The 27208-nt window shown below is 37.7% G+C and overlaps 1 protein-coding gene and 1 pseudogene across 4 annotated transcripts; both read left to right on the top strand.

Moving 5' to 3' along the window:
- The first annotated feature begins 3326 nt into the window (after positions 1–3326).
- Positions 3327–3948, top strand: LOC102133178 (rRNA-processing protein FCF1 homolog pseudogene; annotated as a pseudogene).
- Positions 3949–9974: 6026 nt separating this feature from the next.
- On the top strand, positions 9975–26755 carry ADH6 (alcohol dehydrogenase 6 (class V)). 4 transcript variants are annotated; one of them, XM_005555513.5, is made up of 9 exons: positions 9975–10086; positions 12972–13073; positions 15510–15651; positions 18762–18849; positions 18980–19196; positions 20308–20568; positions 21653–21785; positions 24338–24476; positions 25158–26755. In XM_005555513.5, the coding sequence occupies exons 1-9, from the start codon at positions 10069–10071 to the stop codon at positions 25180–25182; spliced, it is 1125 nt and encodes a 374-aa protein (XP_005555570.2). In that variant the 5' UTR covers positions 9975–10068; the 3' UTR covers positions 25183–26755. The 4 variants fall into 4 exon arrangements, 3 of the variants coding, with proteins under 3 accessions (XP_005555570.2, XP_073896305.1, XP_015306161.1); XM_074040204.1 differs by having other exon boundaries at positions 18192–18849; XR_012434972.1 differs by lacking the exon at positions 21653–21785.
- The last annotated feature ends 453 nt before the right edge of the window (positions 26756–27208 follow it).

Genomic DNA, 27208 nt, shown 5'->3' with positions numbered 1-27208 from the left:
ATGGTAACAGTAGCTGACTGGTCTAGACAAAAGATGAAGAGGAAAGCACATATATTGCAAAAGATGACTGGAGGATTTTTTTTTTCTTTTTCCTATTTTGAAATATCTTAGTGCTGTTTCATTTATTCATTGGTGTAGATTTATATGAGTTGATTGTAATTAAAATTGAATTTGTATATAGTCATTAAATATTAGAGAAAACTTTGCCATTGACCAGTCTTCTACTGTGAAAATTTCTTCTTTCAGAAACTGTAGCTGCCAGGCGGGGTGGTTCACGCTTGTAAACACAGCACTTTGGTAGGCTGAGGTGGGCAGATTGTTTGAGACCATGAGTTCAAGACCAGCCTGACCAACATGCTGAAACCCCGTTTCTACTAAAGTTACAAAAAGTAGCCAAGCATGGTGGTGCATGCCTGTAATCCCAGCTACTGGGAAGCCAAGGCAAAGAATCATTTGAACCCAGGAGGTGGAGGTTGCAGTGAACCGAGATTGTGCCACTGCACTACAGTTTGGGTGACAGAGTGAGACTCTGAGTCAAAAAACAAACAAACAACAAAAAAAACCTAAATGTCTGAATTTTCCAACTTGAATAAAAACCCAGTTTAAAAATTAAACCTTTTGGCTGGGCGTGGTGGCTCACGCCTGTAATCCCAGCACTTTGGGAGGCTGAGGCACAAGGATCACTTGAGGTCAGGAGTTCGAGACCAGCCTGGCCAACATGGTGAAACCTGATCTCTACTAAAAAAATAATAATAATAATAATAATAAATAAAAATAACAATAAAAATTAAAAATTAAAAACACAAAAATCAGCCAAGCATGGTGGTGCACTCCTGTAATTCCAGCTACTCAAGAGGCTGAGGGAGAAGAATCGCTTGAACTCAGAAGACAGAGGTTGCAGTAAGCCAAGATCACACTACTGCACTCTAGCCTGGGTGACAGAGTGAGTGAGACTCCATATCAAAAGAAAAAAAAAATTAACCTTTTCAGAAGTAATTAGGTTGGTGTTGAGAATGACTAAGCATAATTGACCCTGATATTTCATTTCATACTAAACATCCTCGGCTTCATTAAAGGAACTTATTCCTATACTATAACATTCCTCATCATGTATCTGCATGTCTCCTTCCTCCTCACTGTATCTAAACATACTGAGGAAAATCATTCTGGGTGGAAAACTTTGTGACAGTCTTTTTCTTTCATTCATTTCTATGCTGACAAATTTCTAAGTTGCTCAGTTACATAAGACATAGATATTTTAGTACAGACAGTTCTAGTAAGCAACATAAAATGTTTGTAACCAGAGCTTGATCAAGAGTACCAGCTGTCTTTTTTAAAAAGAGTTTAACCTTTTTTAAACTTCATTTTAATATCATATAATAACCTTAAATTAAATTTTAAGTGGCATTTATGAAGAACATAATATTCTTTACAAATGAGTTATGAAGAACTCTGTTAGGAATATAAAAACTCGGGTTCTAGGTTCAGCCTTGTCACTTTCTAGAACTCCATCAGTATTTTAAAATATACCCAGGATTTGTTTTAATCAGATGTGGTAAGATAACAGACACACAGACAGCTACCTTGAAAGAAGAGCTTATGGCTTATGGTTCCCAAGAGGAGGGTGCATGTCACACCATGCAGAGCCACACAGCAAAGCACTGGGGCCAGTCAAGAGGCAAAAGGGGTGTAGTAGAAAGCATGGGTCAGAGTCTTTATTGTGGCTTTCCCAGGAAAAAAAATCAAGACAGAGCAGGCAAGCTAAATAAGTTAGGATTAGATAATTTGAATAATTTTCATTTGTCCTGGAATATGTGGGGTGGTCCCTTGCTTTCTAGTAACTGGCACTATGGTGAGTTAGGGAAGGAAGATAATGTCCCTAACAATTGGAACCTGATTTTTAAAAAAAAAGACAGGTGGAAGGGGGTATATGGACTCCAGATTGGCTGGTTCACATGACAAATGTATGCTCTCAGCAATCTTATTAGTAACTCTAGAAATTCACTAACCTTGGGAGGAGCAATCTCTTCCCAGGTCCCCAAGGTCCCAAAATATCAAAGCATCATAATATATAGAAAATAAACATGATTAATACATCAATGAAAAATATTTAACCTCTCCAATCCTCAGCTTCCTCAAAGTTACAAAAACAAATAAAGCAATCCCTGCCTTAATCCTGGTGATCGAATAATAAATGGAATCTTGGCAGGGTGTTGCCAGCACCTACTAAAACTACTCTACCCCACCACTGTCCACAACACTGCTATAGAACTAAAGAGAGTCATTTCTGAGGTCGAAATGTTAGGTTTGTGAAGCCGATACATCTAGAAGGAGAAGGGAGAAGGGAGAACTCACATCAGACCAGGGGAAAGTATGCTGTTACAGGAAATTGTTAGTGCCCTGAAGAGAGCTGCAGGTTGATGGGCTACGATCATGACAGTATTGGGTCTGCTCTGACAGTCCACTAGGCTCACGTATACAGGGCTCATCTATGACACTGGGTGATTTTAATACTCCTGAGCAGCAACTGGATTCTACTACAGAATAAATTGCCTCACTGATGATGATTGGGAAAAGGATCAAAAGGTGAAGGATTTACCATTTGCCATGAATGCTTTTGCCAACTTTATGAATGAGTAGTTCATTGGATTCTGTGGTTGGTTTTGATATTTTTCAGGTCCTGTTATTGTTGACCTTTCTTTCTACAGAGTTCAAAACCAGAGACCTTATTCCTAAACTGATAACTGACTACATAACAAAAATAAATAAATAAATAAACAAAGACCCACTTATAATCCATACGTTTCCTTTTGAAAGAATCAATAAAGCATTTGAATTGTTCCAAAGTGGGTACTGATGACTGTGTGTGAGTGGTGTGTGTGTGTGTGTGTAAGAAGAATTTATGTGAGAGATCTTTTACATGTTACTTTTACCTGAAGTTTTATGAAAAATGAGAGGGCTCAGATTAAGTGTAAAATTGAGCAGTTGTAGGAAATGGTTTAGAGAATAGCAAAAAAAAAAAAAAAAAAAAAAGAGCCTTGGGTCATTTGTGAGGTGCCGTCAGCCTTTTGTCCATGTTGCTGTCCTCATTTATAAAATGGAGATAGTGATACCACATCTTTTGAGAGACTCCTACGAAGATCAAATGTGAAAATAAAAAAGAACAAAAAAAAGAAAACATGCTATCAAAGTATATTATAATAAAATTTTCTTTGTTATTATCTTGAGTGCTAGTAGATATGACAAAGAAAAATTATATCTTAATTAGCTACCTACAAAACTAACAAGCTACAGTGGGATTCTGGAAGAAACAAGAGAGTGGTGTGAGCATAGAGAAGCAAAAGAAAACAAGGAAGCGTGTGACCATGAAGTGAATACTTAGTGTCAGAGATCAGAGGCTTGAAGAAAAGGATAGGTTAAAACCTGAAAATAAAGAAAAGAAAGATCTCAGCAGGCTAAAGGAAAGAGAAGTTCCCCAACACCCGTTCTGCTTATTTTTCCAATAAATTACACAGCTGGGCCCATTTACTCGCATTGGTAATTTTGTTGATACCAACTTTATCAACTTTTCCATTAAAGCCAAACTGGACTTAGTAGACACAGTCAATGATGGGCTGTCTCTACGCCAAGTATATCCCTTGTATAACTGATCATGTAATGGCTGAAATTGAGAAATTGGGGCAGAAGTATCAAGTGATTCTACAGATTGCCAAGGATCCAAGATCTGAATAATGACCATGCACACACAAAGGAACCTATGCAGATGACTGCTTAGCAGATGACTGATTCAGTACAAGTGTTACATTGTGGCCATGACTACATTGTGGCAATGACTGGACCTTAAAAGATGAATGCATAAGATTCCTAGAGATCATAATCATGTGCACTTCTTATTATGGCTACAACTTTGAACAGATGCCAGATGATTATGGAGCCCCTCAGTTCTAATTCATACAAGATAAAGTTCCTCTGCCTTTCTTCCACCAACTTTTTCTTGCTACCAGTTCATTAAACATGCAATACCATGAATTATTATTCTATTTGCCCATGCTCTCTGTTATGAGTGTATGGGTAAATACACTCACTTTTTGACGTGTTTTGAAATTGATATTTTATCTCATTTAAAAATTTTAAATGATTATCAAGGAGTACAAAATCTCAGATAGGAAGGATCTGTTTTACCCCCTTTGTTGAGGTCTGTGGTACAGCTGGTGAATATAGTTAGTAAGAGATGATTAGATATTTCAAAATTGCTAAGACAGTTAAATTTCAAATGATCTCCCTACAAAAATGTTAAATACTTGAAGTGATATATATGTTAATTAACTTGATTAAATTATTCTACACTGTATCCACAATTATGGCATCACCTTGTAACCCATAAATTTATACAATTATAGACTGTCAATTTATAATAAAAATTAGTTGCATCTTTTTAGGGAAAAAGAAAGGAAAAGCTACTTCTAAGGGTTTATTTTCAATCAAGCATTTACTATTTGACATTTCAGAAGTATTTCTATTCAGCATACATTCCTTAAGCACCTACCAACAAGATTCTATTCTAGACAAAATTGAATGTAATTACTGTCTTCAGGTGGTTGATGGATCAGTCCTGGAGTTTACGGTGCTACATATCTGCATAACTCACAATAGAACGCTGGATGTGAAGTCTGGTCAGAAAGGCTAAGACTCAAGATTCAGGGCATAGGGACCTCATTACTAACTGGATAGAGTTGGGAAAACACCACTGAGTTAGGACTTGGGAGCTTGTAGATCTATAACACAAACTTCTAGGTAAAAAGCATCATAGAAATTGGGACAAGAATCCACAGGACAGAAAATAAAATTTGCCTATAGAAAATAGCAAAAAATATAGTTTGCAAGGACCACACTGTGTTTGAGTAGTGAATGTAAAGGTCTTGATTCCAAAGTATGTTTTTAATCTAAATAAATTAGAGTGCAAGAACTTTTATATCTAAAGAGAACTAGGTTTCCCTAGCCTATGACCTTGCTTTTCCTGAGCCTAAGTATATGATACTGCTATGAAATCTCATCTAGTATTGACTGACAAAAATCAACAATCGTTTCAGTTGAAATTACTAGTGGATTGAGTGGATTGGCTGAAATCAGTAGAGCTCCAAAGCATCTAGTTTGTTTGACCTTAAAGCCACTTTCCAGCTTGGTGATGCCACTTGTGTCTCTATGTAAATTGAGATCAGAGCAAATGAGACTAGTGTTGTGGGTTCTATAACAATATAATCAAATAGATTTATAGAACTTTAAAATTTACCTTTAATTAGCTGTCTTTAAAAATCTTTAGCTAAATATTTGACTCCTACACCCAGGCAGTATTCAAAGAGGTGCATTCCATCAGTCACCAATAGCGAGGCAGTATTGAAATCCATCCATCACTAGTCCTAGAAAAGCAAAAGACACCCTTCCATTGCTAACAGTGGATTAGAAGCTTCACCTCTACAGGAAATCATAAACACACTGAGAATTTAGTGAAATTGCAGGTATTCATATTCAAAGCATCAGACTAACACAATGTTTCATACAACAGTGTCTGTGAGAAAACCTAAGCTAAAGGTTAGAAAGCACATAGAGTTATCATGTTTTTTTTTAATTAATTCTCAAAAATACTTAAAGACCAAAGCCACCAAAGTTTTGGGGGAAAATGCAAAGAGTAAATCTAATTACCTGAGGAGATGAGATAGGCATTGATAATAATTTGATGGAAAGCATGCTTTTATTTATGGAATGGCCACTTTTGCAAAGTTGAGAAGCAATAAAAAGAACAGAAAATCTGCCATTTCTGCCACTCACATTAACTATGACTAATAGGTAGTGACTACTAATGAGCCTTAGAAATTTATTTTAAGCAGTATTATCCCTACCTTGAAACCTAATTCCAGAACTTAACCCTGGAAGAAGGCATTTTTCATTTACTTATTCACAAAGACCTCACGCAACTTACATTACTGAAATAGCTATCAGGAAATACTACTTCTCTTTAAATATACTTTATTGGAATTGACTTGATAATTTTTTTTAATGACTTAGGAACATTTGATTTTGGCACCAGTGGTAAAACATTAATATTGCCTTTGTAACATTAGCATGATGTGTGTAACAGAATAAAATGTGCTAAAGAGGATCTGGGATAAACTTCCCTGAGAGGAAAAAAAAAAAAATGCAGACCAAGCCTCCAGAGCTTACACAAAGACTCTTAGGCAAGAACGGTATTAACCCCCTCCAACCCCACAAACAGAAGCCATTTGTTAGAGGAACCTCTTGAACTTAGCATTTATAGGATATGAACTGATGTAAGCTCTGACATCACTTGACTGCCTCTTTCATTTATGGAGAGGGAAATCGAGACCCAAAGAAGTACAGTGACTTTCTGGAATTACACAGCTAGTTACCAGTTAAGCAGATTCTCCTGGATTCTCAACTAATCCTTTGTTTTTTTTGAAATGGAGTCTCACTCTGTCGCCCAGGCTGGAGTGCAATGGCATGATCTCGGCTCACTGTAGCCTCTGCCTCCCGAGTTCAAGTGATTCTCATGCCTCAGCCTCCCAAATAGCTGGGATTATAGGGGTGCACCACCACATCTGGCTAATTTTTATATAATAATTTTATAATTTTTTGTAGAGACAGGGTTTCACCATGTTGGCCAGGCTGGTCTCAAACTCCTGACCTCAGGTGATCCGCCCACCTAGGCCTCCCAGACTGCTGGGATTATAGCCGTAAGCCACTGTGTCCAGCCTACGACTCCTTTCTCTACATCAACCTTCCATGTTATTCTCACATTTTGTCATTTCACCCCTTGAATTCAATGCCTCAATCACACTGAGGTCCTTTCAATGCTTCCCTCAAAGTCTGCCCCTCAAAGAATGATCTCAGGCTCTCTTGTCTCTGAGCCTTCACACTTGTAGTTCTTTGTTTTGGAATCCATCCATGCCATACCCCACTCTCATCAAACTCCATGTCTCATTAACTCCTATTCATTGTCCAAATCACAGTTTAGCAAGGCCTCTAAGTTCTCAGATATCTAGGTTATATACACTTTCTCTCAGTTCCCAGAGATAAATAAACAAAAGAAATAAAGCAAACAAAACCAAAACAAACAGAAGAAAGGAAATAAGAAAAATAAGAGCAGAAATTAATGAAATAGAAGAGAAAAATCAAAGAAACAAGAGCAACTGAAAAGATCAATAAAATTAATAAACTAAGAAAAACAGAAGACATAAATTACTAATATTCAGAATTAAATGGCTTGGTGTGGAGGCTCACGCCTGTAATCCCAGCACTTTGGGAGGCCAAGGCAGGTGGATCACCTGCAGTCAAGAGTTCAGGACCAGCCTGGTCAACATGACAAAAGCCCGTCTCTACTAAAAAAAATACAAAAATTAGCTGGTCATGGTAGCAGATGCCTGTTATCCCAACTACTCAGGAGGCTGAGGCAGGAGAATCACTTGAACCTGGGAGGCGTGTAGGGAGACCCCCTGAAACTATTACTACCGAATAAAAGATGAAATGCCCCTGATTATTGTAAATACAAAACTGCATGCAGGATTGTGTAAAGACAATGCCAGGTTGGACTGCCAGAATGAGCCAACAGCGCGTGATGTGCTTCCCCCTGCAGAGAGCCTATGAATGGACATGCAGTCAGGGAGGTTTCACATCACCAAGATTCCTGTCCCAGAAAAGCAGATGTTCATAGCTCTGGGAATGGAATTCGACCCTCGTGGAGAGCCTATAAGCGGATGCATGGGGGGTGCCTGTCCATATGGATAAGATAGGGCTATAAATGCCTTCATCTTGCCACGGCTCTTCCAGGCCTCTTTAGGGTTAAGGCATACTCCCTTCTGAGAATTTCTAGTCTAACCCGTTGTCTAACTTCACATCCTGTTACTCTGGATTGTTTGTATCCAGCTCTTGCTGCAACTGTTACTGCTGATTAATATCTTGCTAATCATAGGTTATGGAAAGACTGTGTTTCTGTTTTAAGGCTCTGTTAGAAATTACTGATGCACACACTATATTGTAAATTCTTACCTTTGTATACGGTACTTCTGCATACAGATGTTATGTTAAAGAATTACTTCATCCCCATGTGACCATCTCACCTCATAATCAAATGACCCTAAATCCCTCACTAACCTACCCCTGCCCTCACTAAACTTAATAATAAATGCTGGCATATCCAGCGCATTGTTGGCACCGCAGGACCAGAAGGCGGTGCCCCCCCTGGACCCAGCTTTCACTATCTTGTGTGTGTCTATTATTTCTCGACCTGCCGATCAACCTGGGAACAAAGAGAGAGCCCCGTGTATTGCGGGCTGCTGGCCAGGTCCCCCAATAGAGGCGGAGGTTGCAGTGAGCAGAGATCACACCACTGCACTCCAGCCTGGGCAACAAGATTGAAACTTCATCTCAAAAAAAAAAGAATAAAACAAGAATATGGCTGCAGACACTGCAGACATCAAAAAGATAATAAGGGAATAACACTATTAACAACTCTACACGGATAAATTTGACAATTTAGGTAACGTTGACCAATTCCTCAAAATTGCAAACTACGAAAACTCATCAAATAAGAAATAGATTATTTGTATAACCTTACAATTATTAAGGTAATTTAATTTATAACTTAAGACATCTCAAAAAGGAGATTCTACCAAACATTTAAAGAATTAACATAGGTTGGGAATGGTGGCACATGCCTGTAATTCCAGCACTTTGGGAGGCCAAGGTGGGTGGATCACTTGAGCCCAGGGACTCCAGACCAGTCTGGGCAACATAGTGAGACCCCACCTCTACAAAAAATACAACAATTAGCTGGGTTTAGTGACACATACATGTAGTTCCAGCTACTCAGGAGGCTGAGGTGGGAGGATCAGTTGAACCTGGGAAGTTGAGGCTGCAATGAGCTATGATCGCACCACTGCACTCCAGCCTAGATGACAAAGCAAGAACCGGTCTCTAAAAAAAAAAATGAAAAAGAAATAACAGTTCTACACAATCTCCTCCATAAAATGGATGAGGTGAAAATACTTCCAAGTTCATTTTATAAAATTACTGTGACACCAAAACCAAAGATGGTGCCAAAAAAAGAAAACTAACATTAATAACTCTTATGATTATAGACACAAAAATCTTTAACAGAATGTTAGCAAAGTGAATCCAGTGATTGATATGTAAAAAAGAATTATACAACAAGTGTGATTTTTTTCCAGGTATGCAAGGCTGGTTCAACATTTGAAAAGTAATCAATGTAATCTACCATATCAACATGCTAAAAATGAAAAATAATATGATTGTATCATTTTAAACAGAACAAGCATTTACTTATTCTCTCTTGTCTTCTAGCTAAACCATTCCCCCTGGTGTTGCCTTTCATTGGAAATGTATTTTATCTCCTTTCTTCATCAAGATCCTTGGGCCTTGGCTCAAGACCCAGGTCCACACACAGAGATTTTCTTGGGGCCAAATCCAAGTTGGTAGGCCCTGTATGCAAATTAGTTTCACTTCTTCTGAGTAACCAGTTCTGCACACCAAAGAGGAGCTCTTGATAAACTACTAGAGAAAATCTGATACCATCCTTATCTCTCAACAAGGGGTCTACATTCAGAAACTCGAAAGAATTACTCAAGTTTAGAGACAAATATGACCATTTCTGTATTTTGAAAACAACAGAAAAGAAATAATTTTATACACTCTGTTAGAAACTTTAAGTTTGGATGTTTAAAAGTCCAAATTTAAAACTCGAAAGAGTGGATACTAAGAGGGGACCTGTTTGATTAAGGGGAAAAAAGATAGTTTGCAATTTCACCTTTTGTGCTCTTTCATTGAGCTGAGCTTATTTCAGATTACACTTAGGAACCTCCCTCAAGAAGCAGGAGAATCTGTATTTCCTGTTTAATAATCACCTGACTGCATAGAAAGCTCAGGACCCAGCCTTCTGATCTACCAGTCACCTGTGTACCTTTGTACTTTCTACAGTGAAAGTTGCGACAGGACCTCCCTTTCTCAATAAATTTGTCCGTGGTGGAGAAAATCAGCATGAATACTACAGGCCAAGTAGGTGAAGTCTTATTCTTTATGTTGTGTCATATCTTTGTTAGTTTGTGTGCTCATCTCTTTACCAACATCTAATCACCCAGAGCTAGTCTTTGGGCTCCTAAAGGTGAGAAGCTGTCATAATCATAGTATCTCTCCTCCTTGTTCTCTCCCTTTTTCTTAATTCACTTTATCTGCTTTGACTTCCCTCAGTTCTCTCATTTCTTCAATAAGTAATGTCCAAGCTCTTTATCAGAATTTCCAGAGTCAAAGATATATCCCCTTCTCCAAGGATCTCACAGAGAGACAATAATTATAAAAGAGCAATTATAAAGCAATATACAAGAATAGTAAAGAGAAAGAGGATGGGAGCCTCAAGGAAATGCTCCTAACCCAGTTTGGTTTCCCGGAGGTGATACCGAAGGGGAAATCACTGGAGAAATATGAATTCACCAGGTAAAGAAGAAGTGTGTGCAGGCAGATAAAACAACATGAGGAGTAATACAGAGACTGAGAAAATATCCCATGTAAGAAATTTCAGAATATGTTTGGGAGCTGAAAGGTAAAGCCTGAAGCACAAAGTGATGGGATATAAGGTTGGAGAGACTGACAGAGAGAGAATCCTGATGTCAGTGGATCCAGTTAAGCAAAGGGTAACAACATCATTTTTAGGTAAGAGATTGGTGTGACTAGGATTATACTTCAAATGGCAATGGTATAAAGGGTGATTTCGAAGGTGGTAAAAGCAAGACAGAGATAAAGCAGGAAGCTTTTTCAGTAGTAGCAGGAGTGGAGAAAAGGCGACATATCCCTGAAAAATTTAGACTGTGAAGACTGAGGGAGAGAAAAATTGAGGCTACTTCCCAGGTTTCTATCTTGAGTGAGTGAACACATTGCATGGCTGCTAGTTGAAATAGAGGTAGCAGAGGGAGGAATATATTGAGTGTTTTGTCTACTAGAGCGTGGAGGAAGGTGGAAATGGGAAAAAGAAATAATGACACGTTCATGTTTTAACATGTTGAGTTTGAAATACCTCCAGGAACTTCAAACAGCAAATGAATACATTAGTCTAGGGAGAAATATGCCCCATAAATATAGATTACTCACATAAAGGTACTGGTTGAATCTGCAAAATAGATAAGACCACACAGAAAGAGAATTTATAGTGACAACAGTGGTGGCCTGAAATCAGAACCTTTAAGAACTACCTTGCCACCAACAAATTCTCCAATCTCAGTCTGCCAATAGACACCATTTGATGATTGCCTCCATTCCTTGCTCCATAACTCACCCTTCCACTCCAAAACTGATTTTTCCCATGCTTAGGATCACAAATAACTCCCACACTGTAATGCCATTCCTACCCTGAAACAGCCACCAGGCCACTTTATTCATAGTAATATAAAAAGTATGACATCTGCAATCCCACTACAGGATACCTACCTACAGGAAAATAATATATTAAAGGTATACCTGAACTTGCCTGTTTATTGCAGCACTACTCACAATAGCAAAGATATAGAATCAACCTAATTATCCATCAACGGATGAATGGGTAAACAACATGTGGTATATATACACAATGGAGTACTATTCAGCCACAAAAAAGAATGAGATCTTGGCCGGGCGTGGTGGCTCAAGCCTGTAATCCCAGCACTTTGGGAGGCCGAGACGGGTGGATCACGAGGTCAGGAGATCGAGACCATCCTGGTGAACACAGTGAAACCCCGTCTCTACTAAAACTACAAAAAACTAGCCGGGTGAGGTGGCGGGCGCCTGTAGTCCCAGCTACTCGGGAGGCTGAGGCAGGAGAATGGTGTGAACCTGGGAGGCGGAGCTTGCAGTGAGCTGAGATCAGGCCACTGCACTCCAGCCTGGGCGACAGAGCAAGACTCCGTCTCAAAAAAAAAAAAGAATGAGATCCTGTCATTTGCAGCAACAGGGATAGAACTGAAGATCATTATCTTAAGTGAAATAAGCCAGGCACAAAAAGACAAATATCACATGTTCTTACTTAAATGTGAGATCTGAAAAGTTTGAACACATGGAAGTAGAGAGTGGAAAAATAGATAACAGAGACTGGGAAGGGTGAGTGGAGAGGATGATGAGAAGTGGGTTAAAAGGTACAAACATATAATAAGATAGAAGGAATAAATTCAATGTTTGATACCAGAGTAAGATGACTATACTCAACAAAACTGTATTATACTCAGGTAATGTACACCCTGAATACCCTGACTTGGTCACTACACATTATATACATGTAACAAAATTTTTCAGGTATCCCATAAATAGGCACAATTTTTTTTTTTTTTTTTTTTTTTTTTTGAGATGGAGTCTCACTCTGTTGCCAGGCTGGAGTGCAGTGGCATGATCTCGGCTCGCTGTAACCTCCGCCTCCCAGGTTCAAGTGATTCTCCTGCCTCAGCCTCCTGAGTAGCTGGGATTACAGGCACACGCCACCACGCCCGACTAATTTTTATATTTTTAGCAGAGACAGGGTTACACCATGTTGGGCAGGCTGGCCTCAAACTCCTGACCTCGTGATCCGCCGGCCTCGGCCTCCCAAAGTGCTGGGATTACGGGCGTGAGCCACGGTGCCCGGCCAATAGGCACAATTTTTTTAATTAGAATCTTTAAAAGTATGACATCTATCCTCTTGGTCATGTTACATTTTGTAAATACAGTTGGTATTTGCAAAACTAATACCAACTGAGGCTGATAGTACAAAAAAACTTAAATTGGGGTCAGAAAGACTACCTTCAGCATATATTTATTATTTTTGTTTTCTTGAGTGCAGAAAATTGGACTAATCCAATTTAGTGATTCTATATCACTAATATAGCAATCTTCCAACTCTCAAACTTACAGAGTTTCTCTTTCTGCCCCCATATTCTATTTCCCAGGTTATAAGATGCAAAGCAGCCATACTCTGGAAGCCTGGTGCACCATTTTCTATTGAGGAGGTAGAAGTGGCCCCACCAAAGGCAAAGGAAGTTCGCATAAAGGTAAAACGAACAAACAAAAAAAGTCACACCAAAAGCCAGAGCTTCTTACTGTAAGTTACATATTCTTCTCAGGATATTCAACTCAGAAAAAAAATAAAACTGCGTATCTTTGCATTTCTTTTTCATAAACATTTCCATCAATTTTTAAATCCAGCCAGATAAAAGGTTAGGGAGGTAAAGCATAGGCTAACTGCCCAAAGAATAAAACTGAGGCTAATTTACAGCTATTGTACTAACTATTAATTTAAAAAATTTCTACCCTCAAGCCCTATTTTAATCTGTACTTGTAAATTTTTATGGCATTCTTCGTAATATTTATCTTGAAATATTTTGAATAAAAAATTGTTTGATTACAAACAAATCATAGCTGAGTCTGGAAACTCAAGTTAGAGCTGGAAGGGCCTTAGGGAAACCCGATATTTTACAGATGCGAAGCCTGAAGCCAGCTGCGGTTTAGGGACTGGTCACAAAGCTAGTAGAATAAAAATATAGACTAATTTTTCTCAGCTGAGCGTGATAGCTCATCCCTGTAATCCCAGCAGTTTGGGAGGCAGAGGCAGGAAGATTGCTTGAGTGCAGGAGATGACAACAGTTTTTCTCAACCTTGGTTACCTATTTGGAATCAGCTGGAAGCTTTGAAAAATGCTGATAACCAAGTCCCATCCCCAGAAATTCTGAAATTGTGATTTAATTAGTCTGGGGTGCAGCCTGGACATGCAAATTTTTTAAATCACTTCCAGATGGTTCTAATAGGCCTCCTCCAAACTAGAAAATAGTTTACCTGACTTGCAGTTCAGAGTCCTTTGTTATTATTTTAATTATAACAATAAAGAAGAAGTACTGTTTAATGATAGATTACAAAGAGACAGTCATTTTCTAAGTCATCTCATCTGCACAGTTCCTGCCTTCTTTTCAGAGCGCCTTCTCCACCCTACATCCCCCATGGAGTAAGCAGTGGGCTATTGGGTTGTCTGCATCCACTCCCCACCCACAGGGTCACAGCTCATGCAACCAGGTTTAGACCCTCACTCAAAGACATTCAGCCATTATCAGACAAGCTACACATCTGAAGCTCTCACCAGTGAATTTGAACGAAGATATGGGCACTATAGCAGAGTAAGTGATGGCAGGCAATGGTTAGGTTGGGCAGACTCATCACTGGTAACTGTTTTTAACCATGATCAGCAAAATAAATGGAGAAAGCCGATCTGCAGAGAATAATAGGTGAATGCAACTATGCCCATATTGAATCAAGCAAAGAGATAAAGAGAAGGACTATTTGGTAAATGTCTAGGTCTATGAGGTCTGACAGCACTTTCTACAGTTGGGTCGCAGGTAATTCAGGCAATTTTATGATATTGTTCCAATAATCCTCCTTTTACATGCACAAATTTCAATATATTTCATTTCTTGACTAAGGAGTGTGTGTGTGTGAGTGTGTGGCTGCATGTATGCAAACTTCATATTTATTTTAGAAATGAAGAAACTGAGACCCAGAAAGAAAAATTTACCCCCAAGTTCACACAGCTGAGAAGGGGGAGAGCCAGTTTTTCACCCCTGAACTCTTAACCACTGTTCTGGAGTGCCTTCATTTTAAACTGTCTGGCTAACTTACAATAAAGTGAGATTATGACTTGTACAAATAACAAAACTATAAAGCTCACTTGTAAAATAAATTAATGTTTTAATTATATTATAATAGGAAACATTATTCCTTTGCCTCCTGTGTTCCAATTTATTTATTTTATTCTATCTTATTTTATTTCATTACATTTTATTTCATTTTAGAGACAGGGTCTCACTCTGTCACCCAGACTGGAGTGCAGTGGTATAAAATCATAGCTCACTGGAGCCTCGAACTACTGGGCTCAAGTGATCTTCCCAGTTCAGCCTCCCAAGCAGCTTGGACTACAGGCGCATGCCACCATGCCTGGCTAATTTATTTATTTATGGTAGAGATGGGGGTCTCACTATTTTGCCCAGGCTGGTCTCAAACTCCTGCCCTCGAGTGATTCTCCTCCCTCAGCCTCCCAAGATGCTGGAATTTTAAGCATAAGCCACTGCACTCAGCTCAATTCCTTTATTTTTATAATTGGTCTTTCTCCTCCACACTTCCACCTACAAGCTCAGTGAAGCCAATTGAGACCTCAGACATCAAGTCACACTGTAATTTTACAGCTTCTCTTCTGACCCCATTCTACCCACCCTCCCCAGTAAATTTTCAATCATAATCGTGATTCTGAAATCAGCTAATGAAAAACATTTCATTGCTTTAACAAATTATTATTGACCCTTCCCTAGAATTAAAACTGATAAGAAATGAATGCAGTGTATAAATGGAGAATATCAAACTAGCAAAAAGCCTTACAATCAACAACTCTAAAACGCCATTATCTGAAACAGCGGGAACTGCAGTACTCTTTGCCTTCCATGCAGGTTGTGGCCACCGGACTGTGTGGTACAGAGATGAAAATATTGGGGAGTAAACACTTGGACCTCTTGTATCCCACCATCTTGGGTCATGAAGGGGCTGGAATCGTTGAGAGTATTGGAGAAGGAGTAAGCACAGTGAAACCAGGTAGGAATTAGCACCTGGTAATAGAAAAAAGCAACAACTTGGAACCAACATCAAGAAAATTATAAGCACCCCTTAAGTATGTCAGGATCAAGTGAAATAAAAGGTGAAATGTTGCCAACTGCTTAGAAAAGGAGGGATAATTACTTGTAAGTTACATAAAATACTAAATATATTGTATTCTTTGCATTTACATTTTGAAAATAAGAAGAAAACAAGAAGTAGAATGCACTGAAACTGGACTTGAAAGTACAAATGAGACAAACGTTTATGAAAAAAAGGTTGAATAATTTAAATAATTATTGGAAAATTATTTAAATGAGGCATTATGATAAACAATCAAACACATTAGTGGAACCAAATAAAGCAGCAGTCCCAGATTGGATCCAAATAAACATAAGAAGTTAATGCAGCATGAGGTTTGTCTTTCAAACTCAAGAGGGGAAACAGATTATTCAACAAATTGTGTTGAAACAACTAGATAGTTATCTGGACTAAAAAAGTAAATTGGGTTGCCATCTCATTCTTTATATAAAAAAATTATACATGAATCTAAAAATTAAATGTGAAAAGGAAAACCATAGAAGTACTATAAAATAACATGGGAGAACACTGTATTACCTACGAGGAGGGAAGAAAATTTTAATCAATACAAAAAAATACCCAGAAGATATAAAATAGGTATTTATATAGATAAATTTGACAATGTAAAAATTACATAGATTCTGCATGTTTTAAAAAACCCCAGAAGTCAAAACCCAGTAGGACAATGGACCAATTTTCTTAACATAGAAATAATTTCTTTAAAAGCAATTGTTAAAAGCTGAGTAGAAAAATGGGCAAACAAAATACATATCTAGTTTAAAGAAATGTACATATATACATATGTGTGTGTGTATATATATATGAATGCTCTTAAATACATTAAAATATGCCGAACCTCAGACATATTAAAAATAAATAACATTTTAAAAGGCTGGGGGGTGGGAAAAATGGAAAGATGTGGTCAGATGGTATACAATTTCTGCTAGATAGGAAAAATAAGTTTTTTGAGATCTATTGAACAGCATGGTGATTACAGTTAATAATAATGAATTATACTATATTTCAAAATTGCTAAGAGTATACATTTCAAATGTTATCACCACAAAATATAAATCTTCAAGTGTTTAACATATTAATTAGCTTGATTTAATCATCCCATACTATATACACATAATATCACATTGTACTCCATAAATATATAATTTGTCAATGTACAGTAAAATTTTTAAATGCAATGAAGAAACACTTTTTATCTAGCAGATCGGCAAAGGTTAAGAAGTTTGATAATATGTAGAGTTGACAAGAATATAGGCAGACAGCTCCCTCATATCTTATTGTTTGGAACGTAGATTTTCTGGATTTGTAGATTTGCTCAACTCTAAATGTGGCAATATGTAATATCATTTAAATGTAGATATTCTTGGACACAACAGTTTCAGTTCTAGAAACTTATTTCATAGATATATGTTCATATATTCATTTTCTATTGCTGCTGGAAAAAATCACCACAAATATAACATTTTAAAGCAACACAAATGTATTATCTTAGTTTCCATAGATCAGAAATATGAGTGGGCTTGGCTGGGTTTTCTGCTCACGTTTCAAGGTCAAAATCGTAGTAGCCAAGTGGGTCCTTATCTGGAGCCTCTGGAGAAAAATCAACTTCCAAGTTCATTCAAGTAGTTTTCAGAATCCAATTCCTTGAGGCTGTAGGACTGAGGTCCTTATTTCCTCACCAGCGGTCGGCTCCGTGAAATTGCTCACATTTCTTCTTCTGTGGCACCTTCCAGCCTTGAAGTAGCCATGGCCCACTAAATCCTTCCACAGGTGTTAAGTCACTTTTACTTCCTCTTCTGCCTTCCTCTGCTCTTCTTTCAATGGCTCATGTGATTACCTTGAGTCCACCTGGATAATTCAGTATAATCTCCCTATCTTAATGTCAACTGATTAGTAACTTTAGTTACATCTAGAGAGTACCCCTTGCCACATAGCATAACATACTCACAGGCATGATACCACAACATAGTCACAGTTTCTAGGGATTTGTGCAGGATATCTTTGGGAGGACATTTTAGAACTCTGTCTACAACAAGATACTCATTGCATTATTGGTTTTAGTGTTGGGGCGGAGGGAAACAAAGAACAACCTAATATCTATCAGTGTTCATGGCACTGATTAATGATGGAGCACTATATGTACTAAAATAGAAAGCTCCATGATAGAGTGTTAAGTAAAAAAGCTAGGCCCAAACCAGGGTAGATGGTATGCTTACCTTTGCATTTTTCAGCTCTGAAAAATATCATTGTTACTGGTCAGAGTACCTGTCTCTAAGATGGGGAACTGGGGAATAGAGTGATAATTTTTACTTTTGTGCAGTTTAAATTTTTACCATATGTATGTGTTACTTTTTAAAAAATAAAAATAAATAAAATAGAAGAAACTAAATCTTAATAAGGTTTTTAACTAAAAGTATAAAACAAATTTATCTGGTTTACAGTGTTAGACCTTGGGGGCAGCCAGTAAAATACATCACAGGCAAGCTCTTCTAATCATGTCCTGATACTTTGACCACTACTACAGAAGTCTGCCTACCTTTGATCTCTAAGGTCAAGAAGAAAGGGTTGATGTCAAACACAGAGAACAGCATAGAAGCAATTTTTTTCTCCCTAATCCAGAACTTATTCTGTGAGTATGTGGTATCCATACTATTTTAAATTCAATCCCTGAGAAAGGAAATTAGTGTTGAAAATGTAAGAAGAGATAAGACTTGACTGAATGGATATATGACAAAAAACTATTTGATACTCCAAGAAGAACTCACAAAGGAGGCAAATCTGGAGCCAGTTCCTCAAGATTCAGCCACTGAGCCCAGGGCTGGGCCCAGATGCTGAAGACATTCTCTCTTTTTGTAAGTATTTGATTTGCTTTGTGGTATCAAGAACAATTGAATGTGGAAATAATTCTCAGCTGTCATTTCTTCTTGGGTGCCTTGTTCTCAAAATCCTGAAAGACAGCTATCTGTTTCCTTAAAAAATGATATGTTAATAAGACATGATTTTGCTCTTAGGTGACAAAGTTATCACACTCTTTCTGCCACAGTGTGGAGAATGTACCTCTTGCTTGAATTCTGAGGGCAATTTTTGTATACAAGTCAAGTAAGCTTTTACTAATATTTTCTTTTTGAAAACTTAATTCACTTTCATTGGAGAAGATCTAAACTTTCTAACTCAAAATAAACTTTGTGTGTGTGTATGTGTATTTTTTTTTCTTTTTTGTCTATAAAAGACAGTCAAAACCCCAACTGATGTCTGATGGTACCAGCAGGTTTACCTGCAACGGAAAATCAATATATCACTTTGGTAATACCAGCACCTTCTCTGAATACACAGTGATAAAGGAAATCTCAGTTGCCAAGATTGATGCAGTTGCTCCTCTGGATAAAGTATGCCTAATTAGCTGTGGCTTTTCCACTGGGTTTGGTGCTGCAATCAATACTGCCAAGGTGAGGGGCATTTATACCCATTTGGAATGGAATTATTGGGATATGGAGTTGAAAGGCCTCATGCATCTTGGTCATGTCTTATCATATCAAAGGAAAAATCCCAAGCCTGACCCCAAACATCCTTGAGTTCTCTGCTATCTACCTAGTCTTCCCACACCTTCTTCAACATTTTTCCCATTCCCTCTCGGTCAGTAGTAAATGACAGAGTAAGTCTGGATGCCATTCACAAGTGGAAATACCAGGAATTCCTGAAAATTAAATCTAACATAGTTACAACATGACTCTGTGGCCTTCCATATTCCAATTTATCCTTTCTTTCCTTAGACAAATATTTCTGGAGCCATTTACTGTCCCAGGTGCAAGAATTCAGCAGCTAACAAAACTCATGAAGTTAATATTATATTGCATGATATATTAGGTAGTGATAAATGCTAATAAAAAGAAAAGGAGAGCAAAGGAACCAAGTGATGAAGGAATTGTTACTACGTTAGACAGATTGACCAGGGGATCCCATTCTGGCTGAATGGGCTGCTATTGAACTCTTATTTCTAAAACATCACTGAAACCTTCCCAGCTCCCTTCTTAAAGATGCTGTTGAATTTTGTCCATCAGTCCCAATACTATACAGAGAGAAAGAATGGAAAAAAAAATTTTAATTAGTCCTGTGTAGGACAGTACTCAATTTTTTTAAAAAAAGCCTTTGCCTTCACAAGACATTGACCCTATAAGTAATGAAAATTTTACAGATACCAAAAGAAAGAGAGAGAGGGAGAGAGAGAGAAAAAAATGGTTGTAGGAAGATAGAGATAATTTTAAAGAACTCAAAAAAATCTGGAATTAAATACACTGTCAAATAAGTCTTAAGATTCAATTCCTATGACTTGAAACTCTACTTTCAGGTAGTTTTTTGTTCCTGTGACAAGAGTATTCCATATCTAGAAATATTTTTAAAAATTCAAACTTTCTAGTTACAATACATTATGTATGTAAACATCATTTGCTTATGACTCATTAAAAAATACATGCATATAGACTTAGCCTTCCCAAATGAGTAAAGATGTACGTTCTCTTTGCTTTTTGTTTTCTGGGTTTTCTGCCTGTATGTGTTTAGGTAACTCCAGGTTCTACCTGTGCTGTGTTTGGCCTGGGAGGAGTCGGCTTGTCTGTTGTCATGGGTTGTAAAGCGGCAGGAGCAGCCAGGATCATTGGAGTGGACGTCAACAAGGAGAAATTTAAGAAGGCACAGGAATTGGGTGCCACTGAGTGCCTCAACCCTCTGGACCTAAAGAAACCCATTCAAGAAGTTTTATTTGATATGACAGATTCTGGTATAGACTTCTGCTTTGAGGCCATTGGAAATCTGGACACTCTGGTATGTAATCCTCTGGAGTGAAAATTACCAATACTTTTACCAGTCATCATTTTAGATTATAGTTGGATGAGCTTTCTTAAATTCCCTCCACTTTGCTCTAGTTAATTTTCTTTGTGTTCCATGACATCTCAGCTGGTGCCCTCTGTCTACTCCTACAAATTTATTCACTATCCCAGATACTAAATCTAGAACTTTCATATAATTTCAAAGCCAGAAGTTTTAAGCAAGATAAGGTTAAAATTTGATTAATGACTTACAAATCAATGTGCTTTTCACTTTTGGTAGTCTTTCATGTCAGATCTGATATAAGTTTCCAAGAAAAATATTTACTAGTCATGATTAAACGGGTTCATTTCAAAACTGAAGGGGAAAAAAGTGGTGGTTTTTCTGGCTAAACATGGTTTACATAACAGAATAGAAACTGAGGGGAAGTTACTTCAAAATCTGAGGCTTGTTTTCTTTGGAGATTTGGAGAAATAGTGTATTATTGGGTTGTATGACTCTGTCTTCTAGTCAGCTGTATGGAAACTCAACAACTGCCTCTTCCAACTTGGGCTCTTTTCCCAACATAAAAAATCTTTTCATGACTCACCATACATAAATTCCTTTATTGTAAGAAGATACAGCAAAACCTTTCTCACACTCTTACTCTGAGAAATAGCCTTTGAACATAATGAATGTAACGGTATCTGTTTCTCACTTTACTAGCATCTTATTATATAAATATCTGTCTTCTTAGCTGTCTAAAAGAAAAATGTCAATTCTTACCAGCCACCTGCGTCAGTAATAATTTTTATAAAAATTATTTTTATTATTATCACTACTGTGGATGTTTTTACTATTTTCATTTTTGTTATTTCCATTTATTGAGTCCCAAAATGCCAGGTACTATACTAGGCAACATACAAGATCTTATATGTGTTTCATAGCATCCTTACAAGATAAATGTTATTTCAAATGAGAATAGGGAGAATCAGAAAAGAAAGTCATAGACCATTCAGGAGTTAAGCTGAAATTAAGATGCAGGCTCAATCCTCACATACATTTTTTAACCCCTGTACTGTATTGCATCACTTTATAACAGGCAGCTGCCCTCGCCTCCTGCAATGAGAGCTATGGGGTCTGTGTGGTTGTTGGGGTGTTGCCTGCCGGTGGCCAACTCAACATCAGTGGCCAGTTATTCTCAGGACGTTCTTTGAAGGGTTCTGTTTTTGGAGGTATGGATGAAGCAGGAAAGGGTGGAAATGCCTGAGGAGGTGAAGGTGGGAAATAGAAAAATATATCATAAACGCTTAAGAAAGGACATAAAATAACAGCTTTATATTACAAATTTTTTTTCAATATATGAATACCCAATATAAAGGGATGGATAGTGGGTGTATCTAGTTCCTCTTGGAAAGCTTTTTCTCATGCAAAGATGGAAAAGAGGTTTTTTAATTGATTGGTTAAGAATCCAGTGTCCAAAGTTTAAAGCAAACTCTAAATTGAAAAGAAGGCAATATTGTAATCTATAACTATACTTCAGCGAAATTATACACCTGCCAGCTGGGATTCTTTGGAGGATATACTTAGCCATTAGTTGTCATTGTTCAACTCATGTAAAATCTTATCCCAAACAAATGAGTTGTCATGCTACCAACTCAAATATATTAAACACAATGGATTCATGATTTAAAAGAAATACTATTGACAAAAAAATAAGAATGATTTTACCCCGAGGAAAAATATCTTATCATAGAATCCTTTGATTTTCTGTGGGGTTTTTTTGTTTGTTTGTTTGTTTGCTTGTTTGTTTTACCTGTCCTGGAACATTTTTACAGACTTTAGAAGAGTATTTTATTGAAAAAGTAGAAGACAAACTAAATTAAATAAATCTGCTTAAGATTCTGGGCTCTTAAGCAAGAAATCTGAAATTTATGAAGAAATGTATTTATCCAGAAACTCTGGGCAATCTGAATGCCTGGACAAAAAGAGATGAGAATTAGAGGAGTACCTGAATTACTTGCACAAGGGAGCTATCTGTAGTCCCCAAGTAAGCTATGGCAGCATGTTATTACGAATATTAGAAGCCTTGCCTAACTCATTTATAAAGAGTAGATACATGGCAGGACCAGTAAGAAAAAAATAATAATAATCCAGTTATATATATAATCTATTAAATAGAGGAATTGTAATTTCAGTAACAGCCATAACCCAGAAATTGTCATTCCCCACATGAATATAAGCTTGCTTACCTACTTTTTACCCTTCGAGTTTCATGTCATTTTTTAAAACTCTTCCCATGGCTTATTTAATCTTCTCATAACTGTAATTTTAGTTCCTCTATTTAAAATCATTGAATACACCCATTGCCATTTCTCTCTATTGTATTTATAGATGATAATGTTAATTCAAAATATACATACTCAGCTAAGTCTTGTAAAAATAAGATCACCAATATTCTTAAAGCCCTCAGTGAACGAACCTGATTCACTGGCCACTCTAGCACTCATATAGTGATCATTAATGTAAATTACTTTATTCCACAAATAGTATAGTCCTCTGGTTCAATGATTTTCAATCAACAATAGCATTTAATGGGTGTTGGGCAGTCCTGCTAAACCTCCTACCATGTGCAAAATAAAGAATGTTCCCCACCCAAAATGCCAGGAGTGTCCTTGTTGAGAAACACTGCCTAGTCCCATCTGTGATCCTAGAATTTTCCTTCCTGTCATTTGGTTGAAATAATAAAAAAGTGGGGGGTTGATATAGATGTAAAAATGCTTTATCAGATCACCAATCAAAATATAAAAACAAATAGATATATACACTGGCCCTTCATGTCATGACGTAGAGCAGTAATTAGAATTCTTGGTTACATATAACAGAAACCAACTGAAATTAAAAATAAATCTATTGGAAGAGTTTGTGATAGTTTGGGGAATAAGTTGGGGAGCCTAACCCAAGCTGGAACCAAGAAAAGCAAGTAACTGCCAAGATCCTATCACAGAATAATCTGCATAGAACACTGAGCAGATTACGCCACATTACACTTTGCACAATTACACCACACCCGCCCTTTCCAGCAATGAGCAGACTGCCAAATTCTGTGTGGTAACTCACTGAGCATGGCACTTAGCAGAGTTCTAAATTTAATGCATTTCTTGAAAATCATGGGAATAGAGAAAATACAATGCTAAACTTATCTTACCTTAGCTAACTCCATCTTTGCTTGTGTAATTCTTACTTCCAGAAAGCACATTTTATTCTTGCATTGCTTTGTACACATTCTTTTCCCAAGAGCTTTCATTGGGACCACTGCCACAGTGAGAGTTCTTCTTTTCCTTTAAGCTATTTGATTCTTTTATGAAGCGGCAGATCAAAACATACACACGAGAGCATGCACACACACACAAAAATGTGCTATATTTAACATTTGAATTGCTTCTTTCCATGATTCACAAGACCTTGGCCTTTGTTATACATTAGATATGGATTCACTGCTCTCCACAGATTGCAACATGACACCAGGAACACCTCACAGCAAGGTTCACAGTCTATCTGCTTTGAATTAATTATCCTCTGTAGTACCATAAGTCTCCTTTAGGAACCCAACCCTCTACATAAGGTGTGTGGTTGGGGTAGGCATTCTCCTGATGACTGAGGCAAGTAAATGGGACAGCCTTAGATCTTCTCAGTCAAAGCCAGCATCTTCAGCAGTTACTTTAAATGGCCTTTCCTTCATAATGAAGCCTCATGTATAAAATTCATCACTAATCTGTATTTCCAGGCTGGAAGAGCAGAGAGCACATCCCTAAACTGGTTGCTGATTATATGGCAGAGAAGTTGAATCTAGATCCACTAATTACTCATACTCTGAGTCTTGATAAAATCAATGAAGCAGTTGAATTAATGAAAACTGGAAAATGGTAAACTGCCCACATAAATGTTATGTCTGTGTGTTTGAGACCAAGAGAAAGGGTGTATGGGCTTGGGAGTAGAAGAAAGGTCGTCCCTGCTGCAGAATTTATCTACAGATGAATGAAGAGGCTTTCAGGAATTTGTAAAGCGTCTCCTTCCCCTCTGCATTTTGTTTTATTTGTAGCTAATAAAATACATAATCCTGACAGTATTTAAGTGTTCCCCTACCGTTACCTTTGCCATTAGCACTGTATTTCCAATATGGCTTTTTTTTTCATGACATATTAATGGAAGTCAGCTTGTAAAATTGTATGTCAAGTTTAAAAACATAAGAATGTAGTTTACAAATAGGCCATTGTTGTATTTGTTGTTCTACTTTGGGGGAGGAGAGGAATTATTCATAGGATTCCAAATTCTGAATCCTATCTTGGGCCCAAAAAACAGAAACCAGCCATAACCCAGAAATTGGCATTCCCCACATGAGTATAAGCTTGCTTGCCTACTTTTTACCCTTCAAGTTTCATGTCATTTTAAAAAAATCTTCCCGTGGTTTATTTAATCTTCTCATTTTTCACCTAAACTAAAGAGAACAAAATCTGGTTTACTGGTCTACAAAGTGAGAATTTGAAATCCAAAACACAAATATTGCTCTAGAAATGTTCCAACCTTTTCTTTCTTCTTTTTTTCAGTATCCGCTGTATCCTGATACTTTAAGTACAGTGTAATATATGCAAGACCCGAAGGATATTTCACCAACCCAATGGCATTCGATGTAATTTTCATGATTTAGAAGAATTATTCACACAATCCTGTTTCTATATTCTGACTTCTGATTCACTCCTCAGTGGACCTACATCTGGCTTCTGACCTAACCATTTCATCAAAATTGTTCTTATGTAACCCAGTGTCACCCAGGATCAGCCTCCTTTTCAGAGCTAGATTAAGGTTGGCTTGAATCACCCAACTCCACATCCTTCAGACATAAAAGATCAACGCAACATGCTCCCATTTTCATAGTTCCTCTACCTGTGGACCTTTATATTCTTGTACACTATGTCTCTCTCACAGGTCTAGACATGAAACTCTGCCATTTTACTCCGAAGAAACAAAACTCCACATTAATGAGTCTATTGAAGATTCAGGTTAACCTGAATCAAGTTAACCCAGTCTCAAATGCTCACTTATCCTATCTCTTTGGCAAAAATTTCTCCTCTCGTGGATTGCCAAAGGAAATTCAAATTATTCTTCAATTGCTCAGGATGATTTGACTATCAGCAGCTCATAGTACCCATCTTCATAGCTAAGCCACCTAGGGATCCAGCAGAAAAAAAAAGGGGTGAGGGGAGTCATCATTTACCAGGATCCACACTTCCTACAAAGCAGTTGTAATATTAAACAGCAAAACTGCTTTTTATTCCAATCTTCACATAAAACAGGAATAATTGTATACTTTCTTACTAATGTGTCCCATGGAGTTTTTCCTCCAAGAAGTGGCTAAGGGGAAAATGAGCCCAGTAATTCTTTGTGGCATCCAATCCTTCTACCCTGACCCTTTGACTTTCTGCCCCAGCCCTTCTTAGTTCTCCTAGAATTAGGACTAAGGTTAAGTGCCCTCTTGGGATATGACTTCCTTCCTTTCCTCTCGATACAAAAAAAGCCTCTTGATACAAAAAGAACCCCCATACACAAAACAACAGTTCCCTTCCTAGTTGCAGGCTCTTCTACTCCAGCTGGACTCCCCTAGCTCTGGGCTCCAACTAGATCACAGAGGGGCCTCTGCATGTCAGCAAACTTTGGCTGACCTTGGGAGACCAAAAAATAGAATATCATGTTTCGATCTAAACAAAATAGTTTCCTGATTTAACATTGGCCAGGAAGGTGGGCTGCACCCTCAGTCTCTCTCTGCCATCATGGTTTTCACATGGTATCAAAGGACTCTCATGAGAGTCTGATTCTCATGAGTTGGGCATCCTGTGTTTCCCTTTAGGGGCCTGCTTCTTCAAATAGAGGAGATGGGTGCTATGAAACCTATTCACTCTGGATTTGGGATGGCTCTTCTCCATCTTCCCAAGTCTGAGCTGGAGCCTCCATGCCCAACTCTGCTCTGCTCTTCTATTTCCTGACAGCAGCTAAGGCATGCTCCTGTTCTGCCCCCAAATTAACCTTACTAACAACAGTGAGAACTCGGAGGAGTCTTCAGGTCTTGGGAAATCCAAGGTTTCCCAGAAATGTTTTGTTGTAAACAGTGTCCACACTCTGCTCCAATAAAGCTCAGTTCCTTAAGCAACTTTGAATGTCTTGTTATGTTGTAGCTCATTGCAAAATTCACCTAACTTTATCACAAATGCAGGAACTTTTTTTTCTTCCTGTTAATATACAATCAAACATATTATCAAGTACTGGAGACTATCTACATCACTGTATAACCATTCACTGTTGTTGCCAGTTTCAAGACCACATTTGAATCCTATCAGGCCCAGTAAACTCTGTGAATAGACTTTGTGAACTGTCTCTGAGTCCCACTGTTTTGTCCACATTAAATGTCTGGTTTCAAGCACAAAGCAAAATCTTTCTTTCCAATCCCTGTCACTGTACTTCCCTAGACAGTCACTACATGGGGGCAGTTTACAGACTTCAGCAATGTTTACCTAACTCCAGATCCACACTATAGGAGTCCAGCCTTCAGGGAGAACTATAGTTTTTTCCAGCTTTTGCGTGCATAATGAGAAGCTTTAAGCTT

This window comes from Macaca fascicularis, chromosome 5 (assembly GCF_037993035.2).
Source record: "Macaca fascicularis isolate 582-1 chromosome 5, T2T-MFA8v1.1".
NCBI lineage: Eukaryota > Metazoa > Chordata > Mammalia > Primates > Cercopithecidae > Macaca > Macaca fascicularis.
The sequence above is the reverse complement of the archived record's forward strand: the minus strand, read 5'-3'. Positions and strand labels throughout refer to the sequence as shown.

What these genes read in the sequence shown, in the direction of transcription:
- ADH6 (XM_005555513.5), top strand. An exon ending in CAAAGGAAGTTCGCATAAAG is followed by an intron (nt 13,074 to 15,509) that starts GTAAAACGAACA and finishes CCTTCCATGCAG; the next exon opens with GTTGTGGCCACCGGACTGTG. An exon ending in AATTTTTGTATACAAGTCAA is followed by an intron (nt 18,850 to 18,979) that starts GTAAGCTTTTAC and finishes TGTCTATAAAAG; the next exon opens with ACAGTCAAAACCCCAACTGA.